The 24,060-nt window shown below is 33.4% G+C and overlaps 4 protein-coding genes across 4 annotated transcripts; all 4 read right to left on the bottom strand.

The window, feature by feature from the left end:
• Positions 1-59: 59 nt before the first annotated feature.
• On the bottom strand, positions 60-14,639 carry LOC100181668. Its single transcript, XM_002128516.2, has 5 exons — positions 14,029-14,639; positions 9,812-9,963; positions 9,435-9,595; positions 8,506-9,039; positions 60-175 (listed from the first exon to the last, which is right to left on the bottom strand). The coding sequence occupies exons 1-4, from the start codon at positions 14,280-14,282 to the stop codon at positions 8,893-8,895; spliced, it is 714 nt and encodes a 237-aa protein (XP_002128552.1). The 5' UTR covers positions 14,283-14,639; the 3' UTR covers positions 60-175; positions 8,506-8,892.
• LOC100186429 lies at positions 10,638-12,787 on the bottom strand. The gene has a single exon (XM_002128561.4). The coding sequence runs from the start codon at positions 12,398-12,400 to the stop codon at positions 11,042-11,044; it is 1,359 nt and encodes a 452-aa protein (XP_002128597.1). The 5' UTR covers positions 12,401-12,787; the 3' UTR covers positions 10,638-11,041.
• Positions 14,640-15,035: 396 nt separating the features above from the next.
• On the bottom strand, positions 15,036-17,824 carry LOC100184047 (60S ribosomal protein L13-like). The gene is made up of 5 exons (XM_002128744.4): positions 17,753-17,824; positions 17,309-17,558; positions 16,768-16,941; positions 16,062-16,118; positions 15,036-15,237 (listed from the first exon to the last, which is right to left on the bottom strand). The coding sequence occupies exons 2-5, from the start codon at positions 17,549-17,551 to the stop codon at positions 15,067-15,069; spliced, it is 645 nt and encodes a 214-aa protein (XP_002128780.1). The 5' UTR covers positions 17,552-17,558; positions 17,753-17,824; the 3' UTR covers positions 15,036-15,066.
• Positions 17,825-18,764: 940 nt separating this feature from the next.
• LOC108950948 lies at positions 18,765-20,488 on the bottom strand. Its single transcript, XM_018817238.2, has 2 exons — positions 19,735-20,488; positions 18,765-19,184 (listed from the first exon to the last, which is right to left on the bottom strand). Exons 1-2 carry the CDS (start codon positions 20,160-20,162, stop codon positions 18,788-18,790), a joined length of 825 nt encoding a protein of 274 aa, XP_018672783.2. The 5' UTR covers positions 20,163-20,488; the 3' UTR covers positions 18,765-18,787.
• Between the last annotated feature and the right edge of the window lie 3,572 nt (positions 20,489-24,060).

Here is a 24,060-nt window from a genome sequence, read left to right on the forward strand (position 1 = left end):
CCGACGGCAGGTCATTGGGTCGTTTGTTGGTTGTATCTGTTCACGATTTCATTAAACGATTTTTTTTCAATGGTTTGTTGTGTGTTTACTTGGGGCGACGGAAAAGAGTGATTTCCATCAAAATTCATAAACATCTTTTAAATTTAATGACAAACAACTGGCAGCCTAGCAGCATCTGTCAATAAAATAAATGGTTTATAAAAATCTACTTACCAGTTTTGTATGTATAAAATATAGGTTTTAATTTTAAAGTAATTACTCAAACCAGACATTTTTAGTTTCAACTAAACCATATAGTAAAAAAAAACACATACAACAATAAAAACTGTGCCAACACACATGTTTTTTCAACCATAAATCCAGAAATTTTAATAATTTAACAGCAAAGCTATAACAACAAAACAAAGTAATGTTCTCACAGTATAAGCGGTAAGCGCATAAACATCATTATTTTTTTAATAAAAAAGACAATTATTTTTACGTTGGGAAATTTAAATTAAGAGATAAATAGTTTATTTGGTGCGTGCCTTTTTGGCAATAAAGCAAGTATATGCATTATTAATTAAGATACCATAAATTATTGAGTGAAAATACATTATTAAATTTAACTGTTTTGACATATGTTACCGAATGGTTGTACTCCTATAGATCTACATTTCCTGCCTTTGCAACATGAGCTAATACAGGAAAACACTTAAATAGAGTAAGTCCATTTTAGCTTGTTCAATTTATTTAACATTTTTTAACGTAAATATTTTTTAAACCCAAAGTACAAAACGTAATTTTATGCTTATCTCTTTGAGTATGATAACGCATATTTTAAAATAGAAACACTGACATTGCTTCGTAAATTTAAACTGAAACTGTCATTAAATATAAAATCTGCTGTCTGCGCATTTATCTTTGTTAATAAAATAATAAAATAAAAATGTGCAACAACAATAGTGAGTAAACGATGGTGCAACAGCGCGCTCTCATGTAAAATAGGTTTACTATATATGAATAATAATTAATAAGTATATTACTCATACCAGCTTAAGGTTATTCATATCTTCTTACTTTAGCTTATATGACACACAGGTATTTTACTTTAGTATAATATATATTTATGTATTAGTGGTGATACATTAATTAAATTAGCCTTTAAAATAATAGCACTGGATATTTTTTACAACAACATCTTTAAAGGTATGGAGTTTTTCTAAAAATACAGAATTGTTGTTACAGCTCGAAAACTGCATTTATATATTTACACAAAAAAATTACAAACAGTCAGAAAAATAAAAGCAATAAAAAAAATAAACCTTCAGTTTTAGTTTATTTTAAGTAAAATATATAAATGAGATCAACAATTTCTAAAAAAAATATATATATTATATATATATATATATATATACCAAAATATTTTTAAAATAAGCCCTTTAGCTATTAGGTCACTTCAGTACTATTAAATTCCAAAGATAAGCAATGCTACATAAGGCCCAGTTCTGAGTGACTAATTATTTGCACAGCGTGTGTAAAACATTACAGAGCAAGCAGAGGTTTCACGTTGGCCTGTTTCTCCACAGCCAGTTTTCTAGATCAAACAACAGAAACCCTATCAAAATACACAGAGCCCAAAAAGGAATTTTTAAAACAACACATTCGACTCATGCTTATACAACGTTCTTTAGAGGCATAACAGCTCATTTATCGAACGCAAAGCAGACCTAACTTTTCCCAAGTATTTTTAAAATAATAGCTCAAACTTTACAATTTTTTAAGCTTAAAAAAAATTTTGCAACTAAAAAGAGGATAAAAAATAAAACATAATTTTAATAAAACCTTATTTCTTGTTACAAAAAATATCACATATAAGTGTTTTTGCCACACAGCACAAATACAGCTCTTACTATTTCCAAATCACTTTTTGGTTTCCTTTACAAAATAAATATTGTTGAACAAAATTATCAATAGCTAGACAGACCATTTATCTCATTTTATAACTTGCTTACATAAAAAAGAACAGGTTTCAATTTCATAATGACAAAATCACTATTTTCAACTGCCCAAGGCTATAATAGTTTTATTGTTTTGTAATAAAGTTAATTGCTGTAAAGATTTTTAAAAGCAGTCATTAGTTTTGCATATACAGAAAACCTTTTTAACACTTTTTGGTCCTAAAAAACAATTTTGTTTAAACTATGTTTCCAATTAATAAGTGGTATTCTCTATGTTTTCTTTACATAGACACTATTTTTGCAATCAATCGGAAAACTAGGATATTCTGTAACATTTACATAATACCCATAAAATAGAAGTGAGGTTCTACACCTACTACAGTGAGACATGCAATGGGACTTCTATTATTTAAATCAAAGTTGGTTTGCAGAGCATAACATCTACAAAAAGGAAGTAAATAGAATTACAATAAATAAATATGAAATACTCATTGCAAAGTACAATTACTTAATGTAAGGTTATACTACCCCAAATTTTGGTGCAGGTATAACCCTATAATTTTAGCAGCTCAGATTTTATCTTAGAAAGGTTTTCGGAGTTTATTGCATTCACCACTATAAAAAAAACAAAGTTTTTTATTTCTATTTTTAACCACTTTTGCCTTTAACTGCATTTTATCTTTTTTCTAAGTGCATTTTTGCGTTCTTTTAACTGCATTTTTGCTTCTAACTGCATTTTTTCCGCTGTCTCTTGACATGAAAGCCTTGGTCTGAAACAGATGGTTTCTGCAGCTTTTTAAACCATCGCCCAGATGTTTCTGCAGGAGATCACGTAAAAACTGTCATGTCTCTGAGAAATGAACAGGAAAACTAATTTGCATACAACGGTTTAAGTATTCATTTATTTAACTGTAATGTGTATTGTGACTTTCTGAGGTGCTAATATTACATTAAACCATCCGTTATTTTCATTTATTATTAATGATTTTAGTATCAGCTAAAGAATAAATAACATTAATCCGTAATAAATAATCAGCTGCATTTGCATATTCAAAAATAAGACACCCTTTGTAATTATCAGGAAATTAAAGACGAATGTTTCTTGTCAAAATGACATCCAGACAATTAATTAAAAGAAGGCTTTGGGTAACAAATACACTGGAAAACTTTTCACAAGACTTCAAATGCATTCAGCGTATATACTTTTTAACATATATAGGTATCTACTATCTAATGTGTTTTAATTTGGATTATTTTTGAATAATCATAAATATAAAAGATTAAAAAAAATACAATAATAGTATAGAAACTATAAATTTAAATATTAATATATGTGTGTGTGTGTGTGTTTATACCTTTAAGTTTTAAAATAAACCAATATTTTTACACTCAAAATATTATACATGTGACTGATAGACTGATAGTCGAATATATATATATATTTAATAAATGAAATTAGCAAACCGCAGTGGTAACACTCATGCATGCCATACTCTACGCCGGTGGTAATAATGCAGTGTATGGTTTTTTAACGCAATTATTTTAGTTCAGTAGGGTCGCTCTAATGCATGGGCAACAAAAAAAATATATACTTATATACCAATCAGTTAAAACAGCCACAAAAATTGAATTAGACCGAATTTTGACACAGAATATACTAAACAAACTTTCTCTGGAACAGAAAAAACCTGGAAAAACAGCAAGACCCACAAGTAACGACGATTCATTAGTTGTATACACTGGAGTTGTGGGTTTAAGGTTTGACAAAAACAACTAGTTGGTCTGATGGAAAAACAGAACTCAAAAACCAGAAAAACTTAAACAAATAACAGTTTACAATACTGGTCTGGAATTTGAATGTGATTTAATGATCAAAAAAAGCTGGGTTACGGTTTAGGAAAAAAAGGCAGATGCAAAAAAGGGAGACATATAAAAATTAAACAGTAATATTATATAATGCTAAACAAAACTTTAAAAAAGTCTGCATTTAAAAAAATAAATATTTTTCAAAAGTAATCATCAATAATTTGTTTGCAATATACAATTTACAAAAAGTCTCGACTGTCTGGTATCATTATTTTATTCTAATCTGCCCCATCATGAACTGCAATATATTGGCTTGCAACACAGTAGTTATATTGCACATACGTGACACTAAAGCACGAATATGTTATTACCACTAAACAATGGCCAACTACAGCTCATACGTTGTGTGCTATAGTCATGTCATTGCTTTAACTGTCTGCCCTGTGGAAAATAAAACCAATATAGAATAAAAAAAAATAAAATATATGACGGTAATTAATACTTCTAACTTTGTGAGTGTAAAATAACCCACCACTTAAAAGCAATTAACAAAACCTTATTTTTGCCCGGGGCATTTGGAAATACAACCTTTTTACTTTTTACTGCTTGTTAATAATTCAAAGCCCTTTCAAAGCAGAACTTTATTTTACAGTTTTAACTAAATAAAAGCATAAATTATAAAAAAAAAAGTTTCTACTACCTTAAAAAAATTAAATATATATATATATAGTTTTTTTTATATTATTTTTATATATTATATAAAAATAATTTATTGCAAATGCAGACAATTTAAAAAAAAAATAAAAAAACCAAGCATTCTATTTTTACCTCAAATAAAAAAAACAAATAGATATAATAGAATATATTATACATATATATATAAAATTATCAGTATTTTTAAATAGACCACAACNAACAATACACACTTAATTTCTTATAGTTCAGCCATAAGCGTTGCGGTGTACTTCTAACGTATCATAGACATGGTTAAGTTTTGTACCATATGCTACTTTATAACGGGGACCGGATAATAGAATTGTACTTGACAGGAAGTTCTATGTCTGGAAGGTTGTCAATGAATATAAGCTCCCATGTATTGTACCATTATAGTCACACTGTACTGTTGCTAATATACATTCTGCTAATAACGCAAGCAGTTTAAAAATGATAGGTGGTAAGTATGTTTTTACACTAAGTAAAATGCATTTTTACATATAATATATATAAACATTTTTGAGTGTCGTATGTATTATTTAATGCCATTCACACTATGTACCAGTGTTAATGTGTATGTTTTAAGTAGACACTTTTAAAAAATGCATTTTTAAAATTTTTTTTTAATTTTATAAACCACACTAAAGGCTACATATTGTTTGTTTGACCTGTAAAAAAAAGTTTATTTATCAAACTGAAACTTTTGCAACACAATACAACAGGGCTATTTTATGGTGACAAATTTAAACGCCTTGTGGCAATGAACCCAAGTTAAATTTCGCAACGGACAATATACATCCAATTATGTGGTCAAAAAGCAATAAAGCAATTTCCAAAATTACTCTAAAATCACAAACTGAATTTAAAATCGCTTTCATGTTTTATATTTAAATACAAGCAAACTTACACCTCCTAAAATCAAACTGATTAACCAATTTGATTAAAAATTAATCAAGAAAAACTTTTTACATATTTAAACACAAAATTTTTCAAAGTCCGCACTAGTTTTGATATTTAATAGAAAACTTGAAAAAAAAATTTGGACAATGCACATAAAAATTTGCATATAAATATTTATTATGCGAACAATTTATGCTTAAAATCTAAAATTAAGTTGAAAACGGAGGAATAGAAATAATAATAAAGCTTGCTAAACCACCCAAGGGCATAAAAATATAATTTAGCAATTCAACATTTCATGTTCCCATTCCTACAAATTAGAGTCAACTCCCATGGGATAGATAAATATATTTTCATTATTCAAGCATTTCTCTGGGGATTGATAAGGATAAGGATTATTTAATGCAAAAAAAAACACACTATCTATGAACTACAATTAATATATATATTATGTGTTTATTTTTAGATATCAAAATGTTTGTCAAAAATTATTCCCAAAAATTTCAAATTTTTTTGCACATTTTTTACATGTGTTTATATAGGTTTGTTTTTGTTGGGTTATTAAAATATTATTTTGTGGTTATTAAAATATTATTTTCTGCTAGTTTTTGGCAGTACATGTCAGTGAACAGTATTATAAATTTAGTTTACCAGCTTTCTGATTGTTTATATAAAAAGATTTGAGAAGCATTATATATATGTATATGTAAACCTGCAATGCCTACAAGCAAAAAATTCCAAACTTAAACCAAATTTCTTTCACTGCTGTACTTATATGGCTTTCAGTGAGACCACAATGTCTGCTGATAAATGCCAGCACTAATGACACATCACATAAAATTGTCTCAGCATATATAATTCAATTTAATGTTAGGCTACATGTATAAGACCTCTACAGTATAATTTTGAAATAGGATGTATAAAGTCATATTTAATAGCAAACTAAATACCGGTTCGAAAAGTAACTTTTAATTTAATTTTGTACAATTTAAAACAGGAATATTAAGCTTTGAAATTAATATATCATAATTAGTTAAGACAACCAAGGACCAAAGGGATTTTAATTTAATTATCAAAATTTTAGGAAACAATTCCGTTTAATATTAAATTAGGATCTAATTTTTAAATTGGTAATGTATTTTTGAATTCTTATGTAACTTTCCCTTTGTACATAATGTTTTTAAACCACACAGAGATTGTTAAATGAAGATCTAACAGGCCAATGTTTACAAAAACAGGCTAATCAAATATTTATTAATAAATAAAAGTCACCCATTGACCTTATTTGTGCTTGCTATAATAACTCATTATGTCAATATTAGAAACTAAAAAAACAATTCTTATTTGTTTTTAATAGGGCAACCAAACAAACACAGGCTCAAACAAAGTATATCTTTATATATGTATGTACATGTATATATATATATATATATACCAAGCTTTTTTAGTATTTTTAAGCAACTACAAAGCATCTCAAACAAAAAAAGTTTTGACTAAATCCCTAGTCATGTCTCAATGTAGAATTATATCTATAATAGAATGACCATGTTTTGTGCAAATATCAGCACAATTTTCTTGATTCTGGGGAAAAAATACGGCTTCAACTAACAGTTTGCGTAATAAATAAATATATATAATATAGTTAAGTACATATATATAATATATATATACACTTTATTTTAGTTTGTTTTTGTTTGGTTGCTCCATTAAAAACAAAAATGATTTGTTTTTTTTAGTTTCTAATGTTGACATAATGAGTTATTATAGCAAGCAGAAATAAAGTCAATGAGTAAGTTATATAATATATACATAAAAAAATCTTAAATATCCCATCTGGCATTTCAAGTATTTTAATGGGCTATACAAACTAGATAACAGATACATACCTTGTGCACCCTGTATGTTTAAGTTGCATTAGATACTTCTATACGTTTAAACTTTAATATGCAACAGAAACGCGTATTGTATTTTTGCATTTACAGCAACAACTCAAAGTTTTGGTCACATGATCCAAACATTAACTTTGTCTATGTTTAAACTTTACATGTCATGTGACCCATACAAGCTTATATACCCAACTGTAATGCCTAGGTTTTAAAAAAAGTACTGTTATTTTTCGCCGGTTTTAGAAGACTTTCATCAAATATTATTGTACAGTAGTGTGGGGGGAGATGGGACACCTTTTAACTCGATTTTCTCGACCCATTTAGTGGTAAACAAAGAACAATGAAGTAATTATGAAACTATATCCTCAAGACTCCGATAGACCGTTGTTAATTGTTTAAAACTTGATCAAGATATTTTGATATTATGTGCTAAAGGTGTCCCATCTTCCCCCATCCCACTATATATCAATTAGTTCAAATAATTATTCCTTGCAATGTATGATTGTTAAGATAAGAGAGAGCAAAAAATAATAGTTAGAGGTTATAGAAAAATATATATATATTTTAATTTTAGCGCTAGTTAAATGCTTAAATATATATAGATATGTAAATTTTATAAATAACAAACTGCTATAACTTACATCTTAAATCAATAAAATGATAATATTGAGAAAAATGTCTACACAGTTTCATTTAAAAAAGTCATGTGCTGACAATAATAATGTAATAACAATAATAACATAATGGTAACTCGTAAGCTGGCACAGGTGTTAAACCCGCGTGATAACGACTGTCGTTTCCGGCAACGCGAGGAAAAAGTAAGTTACATTAATTCATAGCAACATCGTTTCAACAGTTTTTTTTGCAAAATATATATTATATAGCCTAATTAAAACCTCTGGGCAACCAAAAATGTACGTATAAGGCATATAAACAAAAACAATATCTGTAAACCCAATATAAATGCAACATACTTGTAACTTGGTCAACATATGTACATTGTCTTAATATTTTGGTAATAAATTCAAAGTAAAATAATAAAAACCTAAATATTATACTTGTTTTTTTACATTAAATATCATTATGAAACAATACAAGAGTTTTTTTGTAGAAAGAATAAACAAAAAAGAACTACTACACAAGACCACTTAATAACTTCACAAAACATAGCCCATTCATGACATTAATTACGAAACTCTATAAGTTACAATGCAGAAAACCGCAATAAGTTACTTAATTGATAAAATTAAAATGCTTACATCAATCAAATGCTTGTAGGGCAGGAAGCCTTCAGGTTTTTGTCTTAATTTCTCAAAACAAAACATTTAATTTATCATTCGCGCTTTTATTGCTGGCATTTGCTGCAATATCAAAATAAGGCATGATAAGGTATCCTTAGCTGCAATCCGCCTGAGTGACAAGTAAAAACTTAAAAACAATATTTCTCATTGCATAAAAAACACAAAACCCGGACAGCGCAAACTTTTAAATCTTTGTTTAACCGTTAAACTTATTATTCTTGCAAAAAGTGCTTTGTAAATTATAACTAAAATTAGTTAAAGCGTAAATTACGCGTCTGACGGTTTCTGAAACTCAAAATAAGCAACGTTACAAAATGTTGAGATTGCTTTGAATTTTTTTTTAATTTATACGGACGGTTGTTTTTCAAGCATAGCAACGAAATTGATATGTTCTTGTCTGTGAGCTTCGATAAGCTTCTGCATTAACGCTTGAAGACCTTTAATTTTTTCCATACAATTTGAAACTTCACCGCTTTCGCCCTTTCCAGCATTCTAAACAAGAGGTTACAAATATACACTGAAAGGCTGATCTTTAGGCAGATGACGCAGACTTTATTAAAAAAGAACAAGCGTTTCGTCTGCTAGGCGGCAGGATTTTGTCACGGTCTTTGCCATAACTCGAACCCATGTACGTGCGGTGGCTATGAGCATGATGGGGTAAAATGGAATCTTTTTTGGTGGTACACAAAGAATATTTACCGGTTTTATATAATCGTAGCCCCACGACTCGCCATTTTATAGATAAAACACGATCAGGAGATATATGGTATTTAAGCTTCAATAGCATCTCATCTTACCCTACAGTATGTTAATACAGGGTCGGTACCAACGAGCAGTAAAATTAGGCTATCCCACACCATAAAGAGTCCAGATAGCTTATAACTTACCTTAGCCAGTGACTGTCTTAGACCTGAAAAGGTAGAAATACAATCCCGCAGTTTTTCTTCTAAAACATCTCTTTCAGATTGCAATATCTTAACATTACGTTGTAATCCCCACATCCGAGACTGCAGAGATTCTTTCTCTGCTTTCTCCGAGTCGAGCTCGACTGACAAAAATAGCGTTACAGTTTATTCAGTACTGTTGAGCGTGTAATAATAGATAAGAAGTAAATTGAGCTGAGCAAGACCAAAGCGAAAATTACACTTGTGAATCGGATATTGTACACATTTTCTGTATTATCTGTTAATTGTGTTACCATAAGACAAAGTATGTCTAATGCTATTATGATTTCCAAAATATAGGGAGCCTATACAGATTTTACCTTTAATTTTTTCAAGTGAGTTTCTGGATTCGTGAAGCATTGATTTATTTTCAAGTTTTTCTTCCAACGCTGCCCATAATTGATTCAGAAGCATTTTCTCTTTGTCTATCCACTCCTCTTTTTGACGCAATAGACCTATGATTGTTCGACGTCTGGAAACAGTAAAAACATAAAACTGTATGATAAAAGAAAATATATAGTAGGGTGGGAGAAGATGGGACACATTTTTATTCTATTTTTTCGCCTATTTGCTAGTAAACAAAGAACATTCAAAGTTTTAAAAACCGTATATCCTTACGACTCCCAATAGATAGACCATTGTTAATTGTTTAAAACACAATCAGAATATTTAAACATTTTGTGCTAAGGTGTTTATCTTATCCCACTATATCAGGACTGTATACATAAAAAATAAATATTCACGGTGGGGTCAGACGAAACAAGGCGTAAGACGTGCTCTGTTTTAAAAATCTCCGTTTACCAGTACCCATTTAATGATTAAGGAAAAATAGTGCAGTATTTTTCGATAGTATTCTCACGATCCAACAAAGTGCACGGCAAAGTTGATAACTGTTGGTAAACATTAAAGTTTGGTGTTAAACGACTATACGACATGTTTGTAATAGCTAAAAAAAGAATATTAGTAAGAAAGTGAATGGCGCTGTGGCATAGTGGTTAGCGCGCATGCCTGTAACCCAGCGGTAATGGGTTCAAGGCTCGTCGCTGTTAGCGAGCGTATATGTCCTTGGGCAAGAGACTTAACGGCAATTGCTTCAACCCAGTGGTCACTAATGAATTGTCCAAATCATCAGCCATACATAAAAAATAAAAAAATACCCCCAAAAAGTTTTATGTTGAGAAAGACTCGAGAGGTATATCTGAATATATTTTTATTGTTGATTCGTTTCTGACGGTATATACAGTGGACATGACTACTGTGAATTTGTACAAGTAAAAACATAGCTTAAAACTGCAGTATCTCAAAAAAGCGTTGTACTTACTCCATATACAACCGTATACATACATGCTATAGACTATATAGTGATTATATGCTTCCAGTTTTTCAACCATACAATTGGCTCAGCTTGTAGGTCAACCAGAACGAAGAATAGATAATATTTCGTCTTATTAACTTTATGGTAGTTACATTGGAAATATAAGATAAGAAATGTCCTCGAGTCGACCTCTGGCAGATGGGGAGCAACATATTTATATGTAACACACAAAAAATTACGATGGAGTAATAGTTAGGGTGGTCAGGGGTTCTTTGGCATTATCTTGTGTGTGCGTACTCGCGACTTGAATAGGGGAGTCGTCAGCATTGAAGAATTGATGCGTTGTTTGGTTGGACGCTGTACATGAACTAGTAATGAAGCTGGCTGCTGCGCTAGTATCAGTAGGGAACGTGCGGTCAGAGATTCCATCTTGTATCCGAGGGGAAGAGGAACTATACACCGGGGGAGTAGAGGGAGAGCGGGCTGTGTGGACCGGCGAATGGAAATTGCACGGGGAAGTGCATTTGTTAGCCCTATCCCCAAAGCGTTGATGATAAAAACAAATATCATCGTTGCTTGTTGTGTTTCTGGGTAAACTGACATCGGAAGAACACGTCTGATGTGTGCTGGACGGCGGTTGATTATGCGGTTTATTGGAGTATTCTCGACGTTGGTAGTTGCTTCGCTGTTGGGGCGGATTCCGCTTCCAATATGAATCATTGTCTTGTGAATCTATTTGGACCTTTAATTGTTCAATCGAGTGTATGAGATTTGCTACATCAGCTTGAAGCTCGGTGTCGATTGATGAGGACGTTGTGGTTGACATGGAATCCTGTCTGCGAATTAAAGCGAACGGTTGGTCATCTGATATTCTGTCTGATTCTTCGCCGACTACAGTCAAGTCAAGGTCATCGAGACGACCAAAATGCGTTTGGAAGGATAAGTCGAAAAATGAGAAATAATGTTGAAAGATAAGTCGTTTGTGGATTGTAGCGATCTCCAAGGCTGGAAATTGACTGATGAGTTGACGAAGGAACATTGACGGAAGTTGCTGGGGGTTTGGGGTCATCTGGGGCACCACTTGTAAGGCACAGGTTAGATCTTTTGTGTATGTTTTGAGGAGAAGTTCGATAAACGTATCGAATGGTTTGTCGGTAGTGCGTGCTTTTTCTGAAAAGATATACCATTCGTGTCGCGTTGGATTCGCCTGAGATTGACACAATGCGCCCATGCTAGGCCACGGATCGTTTTCTCCGATGAGGGCGAAGTGGCTACTTGCGTCGAAAAGGTACTGCTTAATCGGCACATCAGGGGTCCATGGTATAAGTCCAGGAATGCTAGAGGGTGGTGTTGGCGGCGGTGGACTTGAGGCAGTTGTGATTGGTTGGTCGGGCGTTGCGGACGACGTGCTTGGTCCCGGCTTTTCCTGTTCGACTGACGTTGTGTTGGTTTGTGGTTGTTCATTTCGGTTACTGTCCATCTTATAGCTACATCCGCTGCGTGATTTTAACTTGGGACCTTTTGATAGTTTATTCGATAGAGTTGTGTCCCGCACCGCAGAGGGCCATACACTTTTTCGTCGTCTGTGTGTCATTTGGTGCCACTCAAGAGTTGTTCTGCCTCAGATTGTTACGGCGTGCGAGTTTCCTGACGAAGTAGGTGGAACGCTATACCCTCAGTCTCATATGATCTAATTCGAATTTTCCTTTTGAAATATGTAGCCTCGATTATAAGGACTCGACTAGTGTTAAGTCTGTTTTGACAAAGACACGAAAAGTATATAAGTATACCTTTATTGTTGATTCGTATTTGACAATATATAGATTGCAGCAGTGGGCATGACTACTTATTCAATGTACTCTGCATGCCTTATTCAAACAGAATATAAATAACACGGTTAATTTGTACAAGTGAAAACATAGCTTAAAAACTGCGGTATCTGAAAAAGCGTCGACTGCACTCTGTTCATAACCGTATATACAACATGCTATAAGCTGTAGTGAATATATGCTTCCGGTTTCACACAAAATGGGTCAGCTTATACGATACTGTATGATTCAAACTTGCAAACTGTACAATTTTTGGAGTTTTAATATGACTCAGCGAGCACAACGATCATCTCATTACTATGCTTTTTAGGCCAATAACAAAAATGTTATAGTACTTTAACGCCGAATTTTAAAACTTAACAAAAGTTATCAACTTTGCCGCGCACTTTGTCGGACCGTGAAAATATATTGTCGAATAATACAGTAAAATTTTGTTTCGTCCATCATTAAATGGGTACCGGTAAAATGAATTTTTTTAAAAAAGTCATGTCATTACGTCGTTTCCCGTCTTCCTCACCCTATACTTTGTAGGCTATTCATCTGTCCCGTTTAAGTTGATAATTGCCACGTATAGGCCCATTGCATTCTTATAGGTTAAGCTAGAATCTAGATTATCTTTACTGTTCAACAATTTGCGCATAAAACAAAAAATATAGAGTTCGTCCTATTAAAATACAGCTGATAAATAACCCAATGATTTTGCAGACCTCTTATTAAATACTTATCGTATAAATAAGGTCGATGTGGTCTAGGGCAGTGCTCTTCAACCGGTGTGCACAGTGCACCCCAGGTGCAAAAGGGTATACAAGGGTGCTTCACAAACTTCAAAAAAATGTCAGCAGTAATATTCAGTTTTGATCATTTTTAACAAATTTAGCCACTTTCCTACAGTTTTTTTTTATATGAATTCTATACCTTGCATCACTGGGAACTGTGAAACTAGTCTTCTTTTTAACCGTAAGCCTCATGCTCCTAATTGAATTTAATTAGCTGTGCTTTTCGATTAAACAGGGACGTATTCTCGTACGCATTTCTCCTTGATGACGTCACTAGTTTCAGGAGTACATGAGTTTGTCGCAACAACTTTAGGGGTTCACCAACCCAAAAAAGGCTGAAGAGCACTGGTCTAGGGCTGTGGCACAATTTTACCGCGCCTGCCTTTAACCTAGCAGGTACACGTGTTCAAAGCTCATCGCTGCTAACATTAGTGGTCACTTAAAATGTTGTTTTTTTGGCCATGCATAAAAACAAAAAAATAAATAAAACACTCCAAAGTTACTAACGTATTGTAACTCGTAAGCGGGCAGAAGGTGTATAAAAAAAACACCCTACAAACTGCCCTGCTCAGCCAAGCGAGGGTAAATAAGTTACAATAATTCATTCAAAGTCATACCTTATATATACACCAAGCATAAAAGCAATTCCGGTAGCTAAGAAAAGTACGAAGACCTGAAACCAGCAGGAGTTTGGATCCAAGGCTACTTTAACTGTCTCCCAAATAAAACCGATCCACGAGCCATCGTCATCGTCGCTTCCAGGGTCAATACCAAGATATGGAATAATAGTTTCACAACCGTTTTCGTATGCTTTTGAAGCGACATCGTTTTCTGAAAATTCACGAGCTTTTACTTTGCAATAACGCGGCATGTTGTTAGTTATAGCGGCCTTGACTTTCGTAGGATTTAATATTTTAGTTTTATAAGAAACTGGGCAAGTTTCAGTTTGCCATTGTAAAGAAATATAATTTGCGACGTAACAATACTTGCGGTTATGAAATAATGACAATTGTGACAGTTTTATAACCGGAAATGTAAAACATTTGATTCTAAATATAGTATATCATCAGCCTCTTGTAGATTCCTTAAAAACATCCGAAAGCTGAGTTGGTATGTGTGACCATTGTAAAAATTTCAAAAAAAAATCTTACTCAAAAACTTAGACAATCGGAATTGGAGTCAAATTTTAGAATTGCTTACAAATACAGCTAGAAGCAATCGTTGCGCCATCAGTCCAAGGAGAAGTGAAATAACTTAAAAACAGTAGCGTTTTGAATGGGAAAATTAGGGTTTAATAACATATGTATACTCCCAAAATAAACGTGGACTTCAGTTTGAAGTCCTAAAAAATAACGAAAGCGTGTAGAAGGGTGTTTATAGAATTAGTCTAACCCAACGTCTGAAACTATTACGAAGCGCAGTATACGCAGTTCATTCAAGAGTTGACCTATTATATTCTACAACTAACACACGAACGGCTAGATATGTTTGTCACCCACAAACTTACTTTCCAAAAAATTGTTAAAAACCGTAAAAACACTGAACAAAACCTGCGAAAAAATAACTGCCTGACCAATCTGATAGAAGCTGTCTGCAAAAGTGACTTAAAATAAAAACACTTCACCACATTTGAATTTTTTTTATTTCCTGTTAATTTACTTTCCCTTCTTGGGTTTAGTTTGGTTCGCAGCCTCTTCCTTTTCCTTCTTTCGCTTGGCACGGATTCCAAACAACTTGGCGTTGGAACGAGCCATTCTAAGTGACTGGAACACACTGTGTTTGCGTTCAGCATCTGTGATAGCACGCGCTTTCTCGGGTTTGAAGGTCTGCAAAATACAATGATTTTTATACAAATTTGCCTGAATCAGTTAATACAGGAGTAAATAAAGTATCCTTGTAACAGCTAAACAATTTGACTGTAAAACTCATTGCAAAAACACAAACTTTATTAAATTATAAATTATGTTGCAGTCAAACATAAAATGTAAATAGTATAACAGTTGTGCAATATACTTTTATTACCAAGCTACTGTTACTATAAAAACATTGAATTACAAAATATGTTATCTTTATACCAAAGTTTTTTAGGGCAAATGTGAATAATTTAATTCTAGAATCGTTGTATCGTAATTAATAACCCAAGAATCCAAGATACATACATACTAAAACTACCCCTTATTGGACTAAAATAACATTCTTGCAGAGGAACTAGAAAACTGATCTTTAGCTACATTTAGGAATTTTATCGTCAATGAGTCTACACAGGCGCTAAACTAAAAATGATCGGACACTTAAGACGCCTTTTTCTATGGAACAAATCCAACTTATTAACTGAGTAACTGTGACGTTTGCAATACAGAAAACTCCAGGGTAGGCCTTTCCAATGTTTTCCCAGAAAGTGGATACCCATTTAGTATATTAGGTGGTTAAGATACAACTAGTACAGTACTAGTACCCTTTGATGTGAGTTTAATTCTAATTCCAAACCAGAGTATATCATTTAATTTTTATGTAATATGCATACAAAAGTTGGTGCAGAATTTTTTTGGACCAAGCTGTACCTATAATTTTAGCTTAATATTTGGGTGATATTGTAAAAGGTGAGGATGTAAAGAATCAAACAGTCCAAAACATGAATAAGAAAACTTACATCCTTCATTGGCATGACCACACCAGTGTGCTGAGTTGCCATCTTTACTTCTTCAGCCTAAAAAAAACATATTGTAATAAGAATATACAAACATATGTTATATTACTACATAACCTACATTTAGTCATTTAACAAACATTTCATTACTGACAATTTTAACAGTTTTATTTTATCATTATAATACTAAGAAACAACTGTATTAAGAATGTTACAGTTGACCATCTAATTTGGTAATTACCAGGTAGAAAAGAACACAAGGCTTGCTCAAACAAGATTTCCGAATAAAAACATTCTATATCACATCTTCACTACTCTTTGTTTTAAAATCTCAAGCATAAATCCTTTCCAGAGCACTTATCTCTTAACCAGAGGACTCCGTTTTATTGCTAGTACACTATAGGCATGGGACTTTACGACTATTGTTCTAACTTCCAACCCAGCGGTCACTGGTCACTATTGGATTTACTATTAATAGGGCTTAATAGACTACCATATTTTTTCATTCTAGTGTCCAACACTTTTTTTACTAGTATTTCCAAAAAACCTTTTCACGCAGTTGGATCTTGTTAAGTTCGTTTGTTTTAAAATGCCGAACATTTCCTTCGTTTTTGCACAAATTAAACGAGAATTCGACATGTTTGCACTCGTATTATAAGGTGTGACATTACCCCACAACACAATTATAAGCAGCAAACAAAACACTTACAGAGCTGTCTCCCTTCTTAGGATTGGAGAGCTTCTTGGGGAAAAGGATAAGTTTGGACTTGTACTCCTTCAACCTCTGCACGTTCATCTGAAGTGATTCAGTTGATTTGTTCCTTCTGCGATGATCGACAGCAATTCCAATGGTGGCAGCAAAATAACGGTTTATTCCAGCAGCCTGTTGTTTAATATATATTATATTAAATATTGATAGAGTATCCAAAAGCAACAGTTTTTGGACATTAAAAATTGCACTGCAGAGTAAACATATTTGCAAACAATTTAATTCTGCCCCTGCTTTAGTCGGAGATGGTCAGTGCCAATTCCGCAAAAAAAAATTTTAATTGTTGTTGATAATACATATAAGTAAAATGTGGCTGTGTAAATTATTGAGAAAAAAATGGACTAGATAAAGAATTGAAAACACATTTTACTTGCACATATTACCACAGACGTTTAATAACAACCTTATTCTCAAAAGACTATCGTTAAAAAGCAATTTCTCTATGTGCAAGTTAAACTATCATTCGATCATTACAGCTTACCTTAAGTTCTTCCAAAGTAAAGCCTCTGCCGAAGCGTTGTTTGGTGTTGTACTTAAATGTGGGGCATCGAACCACTGGTCGCAGGGCGCTTGTTGGTCGTGGAGCAACAGTCCTTGCTTTTATGATTCTTTTCTGGTGTCGCCTGTACTTACGGGCGGGCTGGTTGAACCATGTCTTGACTCTGGTCTGCCACTTCTTGTGAAAGTGATTATTCGATATGACGTTGTTGTGCCGGATCGCCATCGTGATCCTAAAATGAATATTCTGAACCAACTGTCTGCAGCTAACATCAAGTGTATTTTCATGCCATACTAGCTACATTTTAACTGTTTTTAGAGCGCTAAACCACTTTACACACACGTAATTATATCGTGTTGTTGATTTAATTATTATTCGTTTAAATTAAGCAGTAAAACTGTAGATTACTCAAGATAAAATACCAACCTTTAGGTCACAAAACTAAAAGAACCAAATTTATTTTCCACACATGAAACTTGCTTTATTTCGCTAGGTGGCGGTAGCTTTGCGTGGCATAAATTATTTCGTCCCCGATGGTGATTACTACGCTTCGGCGATTGCAAAAAAGGGATTCGTTATGTTTTAGTGAAAGTTTAAAAATACGCATGCTTCTAATTAAGCCTATTACACGTATTCGTCTGTACGCATGTTATGTGGATGAGGCGCGAATTTCACATTCTACCTTTTACAACAGCACATTTACGATTGCCTTGTGATACTTTAGGCCTGACAAATCGGTTAAGGGCCAGTGAATTTATAGCAATAACCGTAAAAACGTTTTGCCCACTGAGTTGCAGTAATTAGGGTTCGTTAATTTTCCTGTCCAAGAACACAGCCTACATACCACAATAAAGATACCATTTAACTTAGCCTATAATCCGATTCCATTTAGTTTTGCTGCGGCGCAGTACGCCTACAGACATATAATACTGTTAAGTGACTGTCAATCGTTTATGCCCATCTCAAGGTATATTACAGCGAAACTGCTGTCTTCTTGTAGTATCGGCAACGTGGAAAAGTGTATAGCGCCTCTTAATGAGAGTTTATACGGACTAGATTCTCGATTTTGCTACCACTGTGGGCATGTATGTCTTTGGGCAAGACACTTTAACAGTAATTACTCCAATCCAGTGGTTTCTTATGAGTTATACAGATAGTTAGACAAACATAACAAAAAATAAAAAATCTTAACCAAAACAATAATCACCCTCAAAGTTACATATACGTGGCAAAAGCGGGTACGAGATGTGGATCAAACAGAACACCAGTGATAACTGCTATTGCTCTACCATGCGAGCGTAAATAAGATAAATTCATTTAATCATATATATATATATTGTAATATGCAACGTTTTATTTTTATATAAAGGCATTTTATATAGTTTTATTGATGTCGTTTTGCATACAGTACTACCATTTGATATATACGGTACACGACTCACAGTTGCAAAACTTTATTTGTCAAGCGAATAATTTACACTCTGTTGGCAAGTAAACCCAATCTCGACACAAAAACCTTCCAGGGTGATCAGTCTTACAAGAAATATTACTGTACACTTCAGAATTGACTTGCTCTTGGTTGAGATAAAAGAAAGCGAGATGTTTCGTTTTTAGGGGTCGACAAACTGCATCAGCGTGCTGGGGAATTCGGACGCTAAAAATCGGCGAACTATTTGTGCAAAGACCGATCTGAAAACTTTGATAGTAAAACTCTGAAGACGCATTTCTGTAGAGGATGACGCTTTCACGTGACAACCAATGCTCGCCTGAGATCGGTTGTGACAAATGTACTTCTGTTGGGCAAATTTCAATAGCTGCAGGTGCTGGTGATATGCGGACGACAGGTCGTATGCCGTTTCTGTGTTAATAGCGAAACTGTTAAGTTGGGTTAAAGCAATTGCCGTTAAGTGTATTGTTCAAGTACAAATATACACCAATAACCGTTGCGGCGTCGAGCTTTACATCAGTATTTTCTAAAAAAGGTATAGGCGCTTTAACCTATATGGGGTGGGAGAAGACGGGACATATTTAGCACACATTATCCAAATAGCGGGATTGTGTTTTAAACTATTAACAACGATCTATGGAAGTCGTAAGGATGCAGTTTTATAATTCTTTAAATGTTCTTTATTTACTACCAAATGTGACACGAGAAAATAGAATAAAAAGGTGCCCCATCTTCCCCCACACTACTATATGTACTATTTGGTAAGTATGCATTTTACAAACAAATTTTCTAATAACATTTGGCATAAAAACAACAACAATCTATTTCTGGCCGGAACACTGCATTATTTCCTTTGTTATCTAAATTAACTTATAAAGTTTCGAAACCTTGGGTTTTAAAACTAACCCTGATAGCCTAACTATCCACGTAAATGTAATATTAAGCAAAGGCATAAACTTACATAAACGGAGGTGATCTTTTCATTCTCCTGTCCCAGTGTTTCCGATCACTTTTTTTTCCAGTACTGCCCAAACACTTTTTTACGCAGTTAGATCTTGCTGGTTTCGTTTGTTTTAAATTGCCACACATTTCCAGCGTTTTTGCGCAAGTTGACTGGAAATTTAACCTCGGAAGAATTTGTTCATTCTGCGGGTTTTTGATCCTGCTAATCCCGCCGATTCGTTCTTTACGAAGCAGTGAAGCAAAATTAACCTTGTGATGCTTCGGAATTTTTAATAATCGGGCAGAGCAATCCACGAAAAGAGTAAACGTGACAATAAGTAACAAAAATGGACAAATTTTGCGGTGCATTTTACCAACCAATAAATATCTTGCGCATAAAACTACAACACATGCTGTCGAACCGCTGTAATGTATATAAAATGACATTGTTAAAAAGGAGACGTCTAAGCAACAATTGCTTTACTTTTCACTATATCTATTTTTAGCTATTTTATTTATTTTACTGACTACAAAACTCTCATATACTTACTAGATGTAGCGGCTTGCTTATAAGTTTCTCGCAGCAGTATCGTCGTATATATATATATGTTTTATATGTAAATATATATATGTACCCAAACTAGTTTGATATATGGCATAGCTACATGAACATTAAAAGCATTAGATCATTTTATTCACAGCCCGTCCAAGTACACCTAAAGAGATGCAGTCACGTCTATATATATCCAAAGCTTTAATGATATTATTTAATCGTTTAAAATATACATATAGTAGGGTGGGGAAAACCGGTCACCTTTTTATTCTATTTTCTTATCCCATTTGGTAGATAGCAAGGAGTATTAAAAGAACTATGTAACCATATATCCTCACGACTCCCATATATAGACCGCTGTTAATTGTTAAAACAGAATCAGGACAGTTAGATATTATGTGCTAAAGGTATAAACTGTATGTTCAGTTATAGAAGTCCATTAAAAAATTATAACGCATGAAATTTTGCTGCTTACTTTTTGGTAGGAAAAATACTGACTTTTAACACACATGGTCGAATAATTTGAGAGGTAAATAATAAACACTTTAAGTAAAATTGTTAAACAGCGTTTATAATCATTACGCTGCTGATTTTTAAGAATTATTCCACACTATTAGCGTTACTGTAAATAGACCATATTTACATATACAAGCTACATAAATACATACATATATATATTATATAGATGAAGGCCTATATGTATATCACTATAATCATGTTGCAACCGATGCCTTCTCTGCGCATATATATATATATTCAAACTACTAATTTTAATTAAAAACCAATAATATACAGGTGGGGAAAGATGGACACTTTTTCATCCTATTTTTTTGTCCTGTTTGGTAGTGAAGAAAGAACATTCCAAAAATTATAAAACCGCATCCCCACGACTCGAATAGCCCGTTGTTAATTAACTAAAACACGATCAGGATATTTAGATATTAGATGCTAAAGATGTCCCGTCTAACCCCACTGTACTATCTAGCAACTTCATTAACTTCGCAGTTTTAGACTTAAACAGATCTTTAATAAAATACTTTTGTGAAAGCAATAACTGTGTCAATAAAACCGCTGCTCTACATTACACTGCATTTTCAAACTTCTTCGCGTTTTAACTCTACTTAAAAAGGAGTCATCTATCAAATCACGCTTCGGTACCGCATAAACAAATAGACTGCCGCTGTGGCCCTACTTTCGTTTGACCATGTTTTACAAGCTTCCTGACTTCCTATCACTCGCAGGTGGCGTAAATAGATCAACGAGAAATTTCGGCACGTTTTACAAAATGCGGCCACGATCGCGGTGCCAGATATCGGCTGAAAAAACCGCTGTTGTCTGCCGCTGGTTGCTTCGAGATTAACCGTACCTAATCATAATAGATGTATGTGTGTGACAGTGGGACATGTTCGAATATTAGACCCGCCACTCCTTTAATATTTTAATAAACAGCATATTCTTGGTTAAGGGAAATTTTCCTACGGAAACTGATAACACGCCAGGAAATTCCAATCTGCCATTTCGTGTATTTTGGGTAAAAACGTGAGGTTATGATGTCCTGACGGCTCGTTCTGTTGACGCTGCAACTTTAGTTTAAATAAGAAAACAAACTGATGTACTTATTAATAGAAGAGTTACTTCATAGTGGTCTACAAAGGCGTGGATTCGAAATGCAAACAGATAATGATAATTGATCGTAAAGTATCTCTAATTCGGTACTTAAAGACACTTTAATTAACCTGAAAGTATTTCAATTGTTTAATAGCTCTCTTGATTAATCAAACTGTCGACCTCGCCCATGAGACACAATCCGCATTGTGACGACATAGTCGGAACAAAGTGACGATTTTGGGTTTGGTCAACCAAGTACACGAAGGATTAACTTGATTCTTACATAATCCGATTATTTTTACATGTTTTTGACCGAAATTTTGTATTTGGAACATTAACGTGTGCATAGGTCGGATTATTTGCTACACGATGTTATATTATGCGAAACGCCCAAGTCTGTCTTATTACCTCGAAATCATGCTTTGAAATATTCATAATTATAGACTCCACAGAAAATGAACGTAATAAAGTACTGTATTATTAAAACGCATATACTGGTTGATCATATTAATTAAAGTAGGTGAAAATTTTTAGAAGATTGTCGTACAGAAACTGCTACTGGTATAGTAGGGGGGGAAAGGACGGGACACCTTTAGCACATATAATATCCAAAAACCCTGATCGTGTTTTAAACAATTAACGACGATCTATGCGAGTTGTGAAGATACGGTTGTATAACGCTTTGAATGTTTCGTTTACTACCATATGAAACAAGAAAATAGACAAAAAAGTGTCCCATTTTCCACCTTACTATAGGATACTTAGCAAGAGCGTCCATTGGCTCCGCGAGCAAAAAATGGAAGGTGCTTTATTGTTTTGTATACTATTAGAGAAGAAGAATTAACTCGACGCAGTTACAAAACTAGTGTGTCGTGCTATATAGTAGGGTGGGGGTGATGGGACGCCTTTAGCACATAATATCCTGATTGTGTTTTAAACAATTACCAACGTTTTATAGGAGTCGTGAGGATACAATTTTATAATCCTATTAATGTTTTTTTTGTTTACTACCAAATATAGGACGAGAAAACAGAATGAAAAGGTGTCCCATCTTCCCTCACCCTACTATATGTAGTAGTATGACACATCTCGTGCCCGCTTCCGAGTCATACCAAGCAGCATTAGGAGGCCTTATGGGATAGAAAGAAATATGTATTACTGCCATTTTTCCCCCTTTATGATACGTTGCATGTCCAAGAATATGCATAGCCTACCTTTAATGATCTTTGAACCAGATAGCCTATTTAATTTTAACACGGAAAACCCGGTATTCAAACACATACGTGTATATTCATGCGTTGTGATTTTAAAATTAACACGCAATTTACTTCACAGTAAAAGACTTGGCGACGTCAACAGTACAGACGGTAAAAATGTATATATTTTACAAAAATAATGTGTTTAGTAATATTTTGCCAAGAAACGTTTACAAGCCGGTCCATATTTTATAAGCCTCCCATTGTATTTATCCAGATCTACTACGAATGCGCAGTAGCGAAGTGGCGCATGTGCAATTGCGCACGGTACAAATTTAACGGTCGGAACAAATATATCACGACACCAGTCTTTTGCTCTGACACTTAAGGATAAACAAGCGACGAAAATTAATCATAAAAACCGTTCCCACTTTCATAAACACATACAACTTACAACAACCATTTGACAATTTATTTATTCTAGTGAGTACAAGGTATTACGTTATCTGTTACACACAAACTGAGAATGATACGACGGAACGAAAACGTGAAGAAGTATGAAAAAAAGTTTCGAGCTAGAGCTACATGTGCAAATAACCACTTTGATATTATTAGTTTTGGTTGTTTTAGAATTGAAATCGAAAATTGCCAAATTGGTAACAAAATACCCAGCAGGGGAATATATAAGTTAGTTAGCAAATCACGTTGATTAAATTTTTAACTTGAAATCAAGTGAATAGAACATTTGTGAGAGATAATTTGAGTGAGAACAAAAATCTATGCAATAGATAAAATAAAAACATGGTTTGATTTAATGTTATGTCACTTAAACTGGTACAGTTTGGTATTTATACCAGTTTTTGTTTAGTTTAATTGTTCTATAGTTACTCTATGGATGGTACATCTTGTAATTCTACCATTAAGATAGTTCTGGTTTTTATAGTACTGTGGGAAAAATGGGCCACTTTTAGCACATAATATCCAAATA

The sequence above is a fragment of the Ciona intestinalis genome, unplaced genomic scaffold (assembly GCF_000224145.3).
Source record: "Ciona intestinalis unplaced genomic scaffold, KH HT001192.1, whole genome shotgun sequence".
In the NCBI taxonomy this organism is placed as follows: Eukaryota; Metazoa; Chordata; class Ascidiacea; order Phlebobranchia; family Cionidae; genus Ciona; species Ciona intestinalis.

Coding starts and splice junctions, on each gene's coding strand:
- LOC100181668 (XM_002128516.2), bottom strand. CDS start 14,282: ATGCCGCGTTATTGCAAAGTAAAAGCTCGTGAATTTTCAGAAAACGAT. Junction 9,964..14,028: donor ATGCTTGGTGTATATATAAG/GTATGACTTTGA, acceptor TACTGTTTCCAG/ACGTCGAACAATCATAGGTC. Junction 9,040..9,434: donor TAAGACAGTCACTGGCTAAG/GTAAGTTATAAG, acceptor CCTCTTGTTTAG/AATGCTGGAAAGGGCGAAAG.
- LOC108950948 (XM_018817238.2), bottom strand. CDS start 20,162: ATGTCATTTTATATACATTACAGCGGTTCGACAGCATGTGTTGTAGTT. Junction 19,185..19,734: donor AAAAGATCACCTCCGTTTAT/GTAAGTTTATGC, acceptor CTATTAACACAG/AAACGGCATACGACCTGTCG.
- LOC100186429 (XM_002128561.4), bottom strand. CDS start 12,400: ATGACACACAGACGACGAAAAAGTGTATGGCCCTCTGCGGTGCGGGAC.
- LOC100184047 (XM_002128744.4), bottom strand. CDS start 17,551: ATGGCGATCCGGCACAACAACGTCATATCGAATAATCACTTTCACAAG. Junction 16,119..16,767: donor CTAAGAAGGGAGACAGCTCT/GTAAGTGTTTTG, acceptor TGTTTTTTTTAG/GCTGAAGAAGTAAAGATGGC. Junction 15,238..16,061: donor TGGTCATGCCAATGAAGGAT/GTAAGTTTTCTT, acceptor TGTATTTTGCAG/ACCTTCAAACCCGAGAAAGC.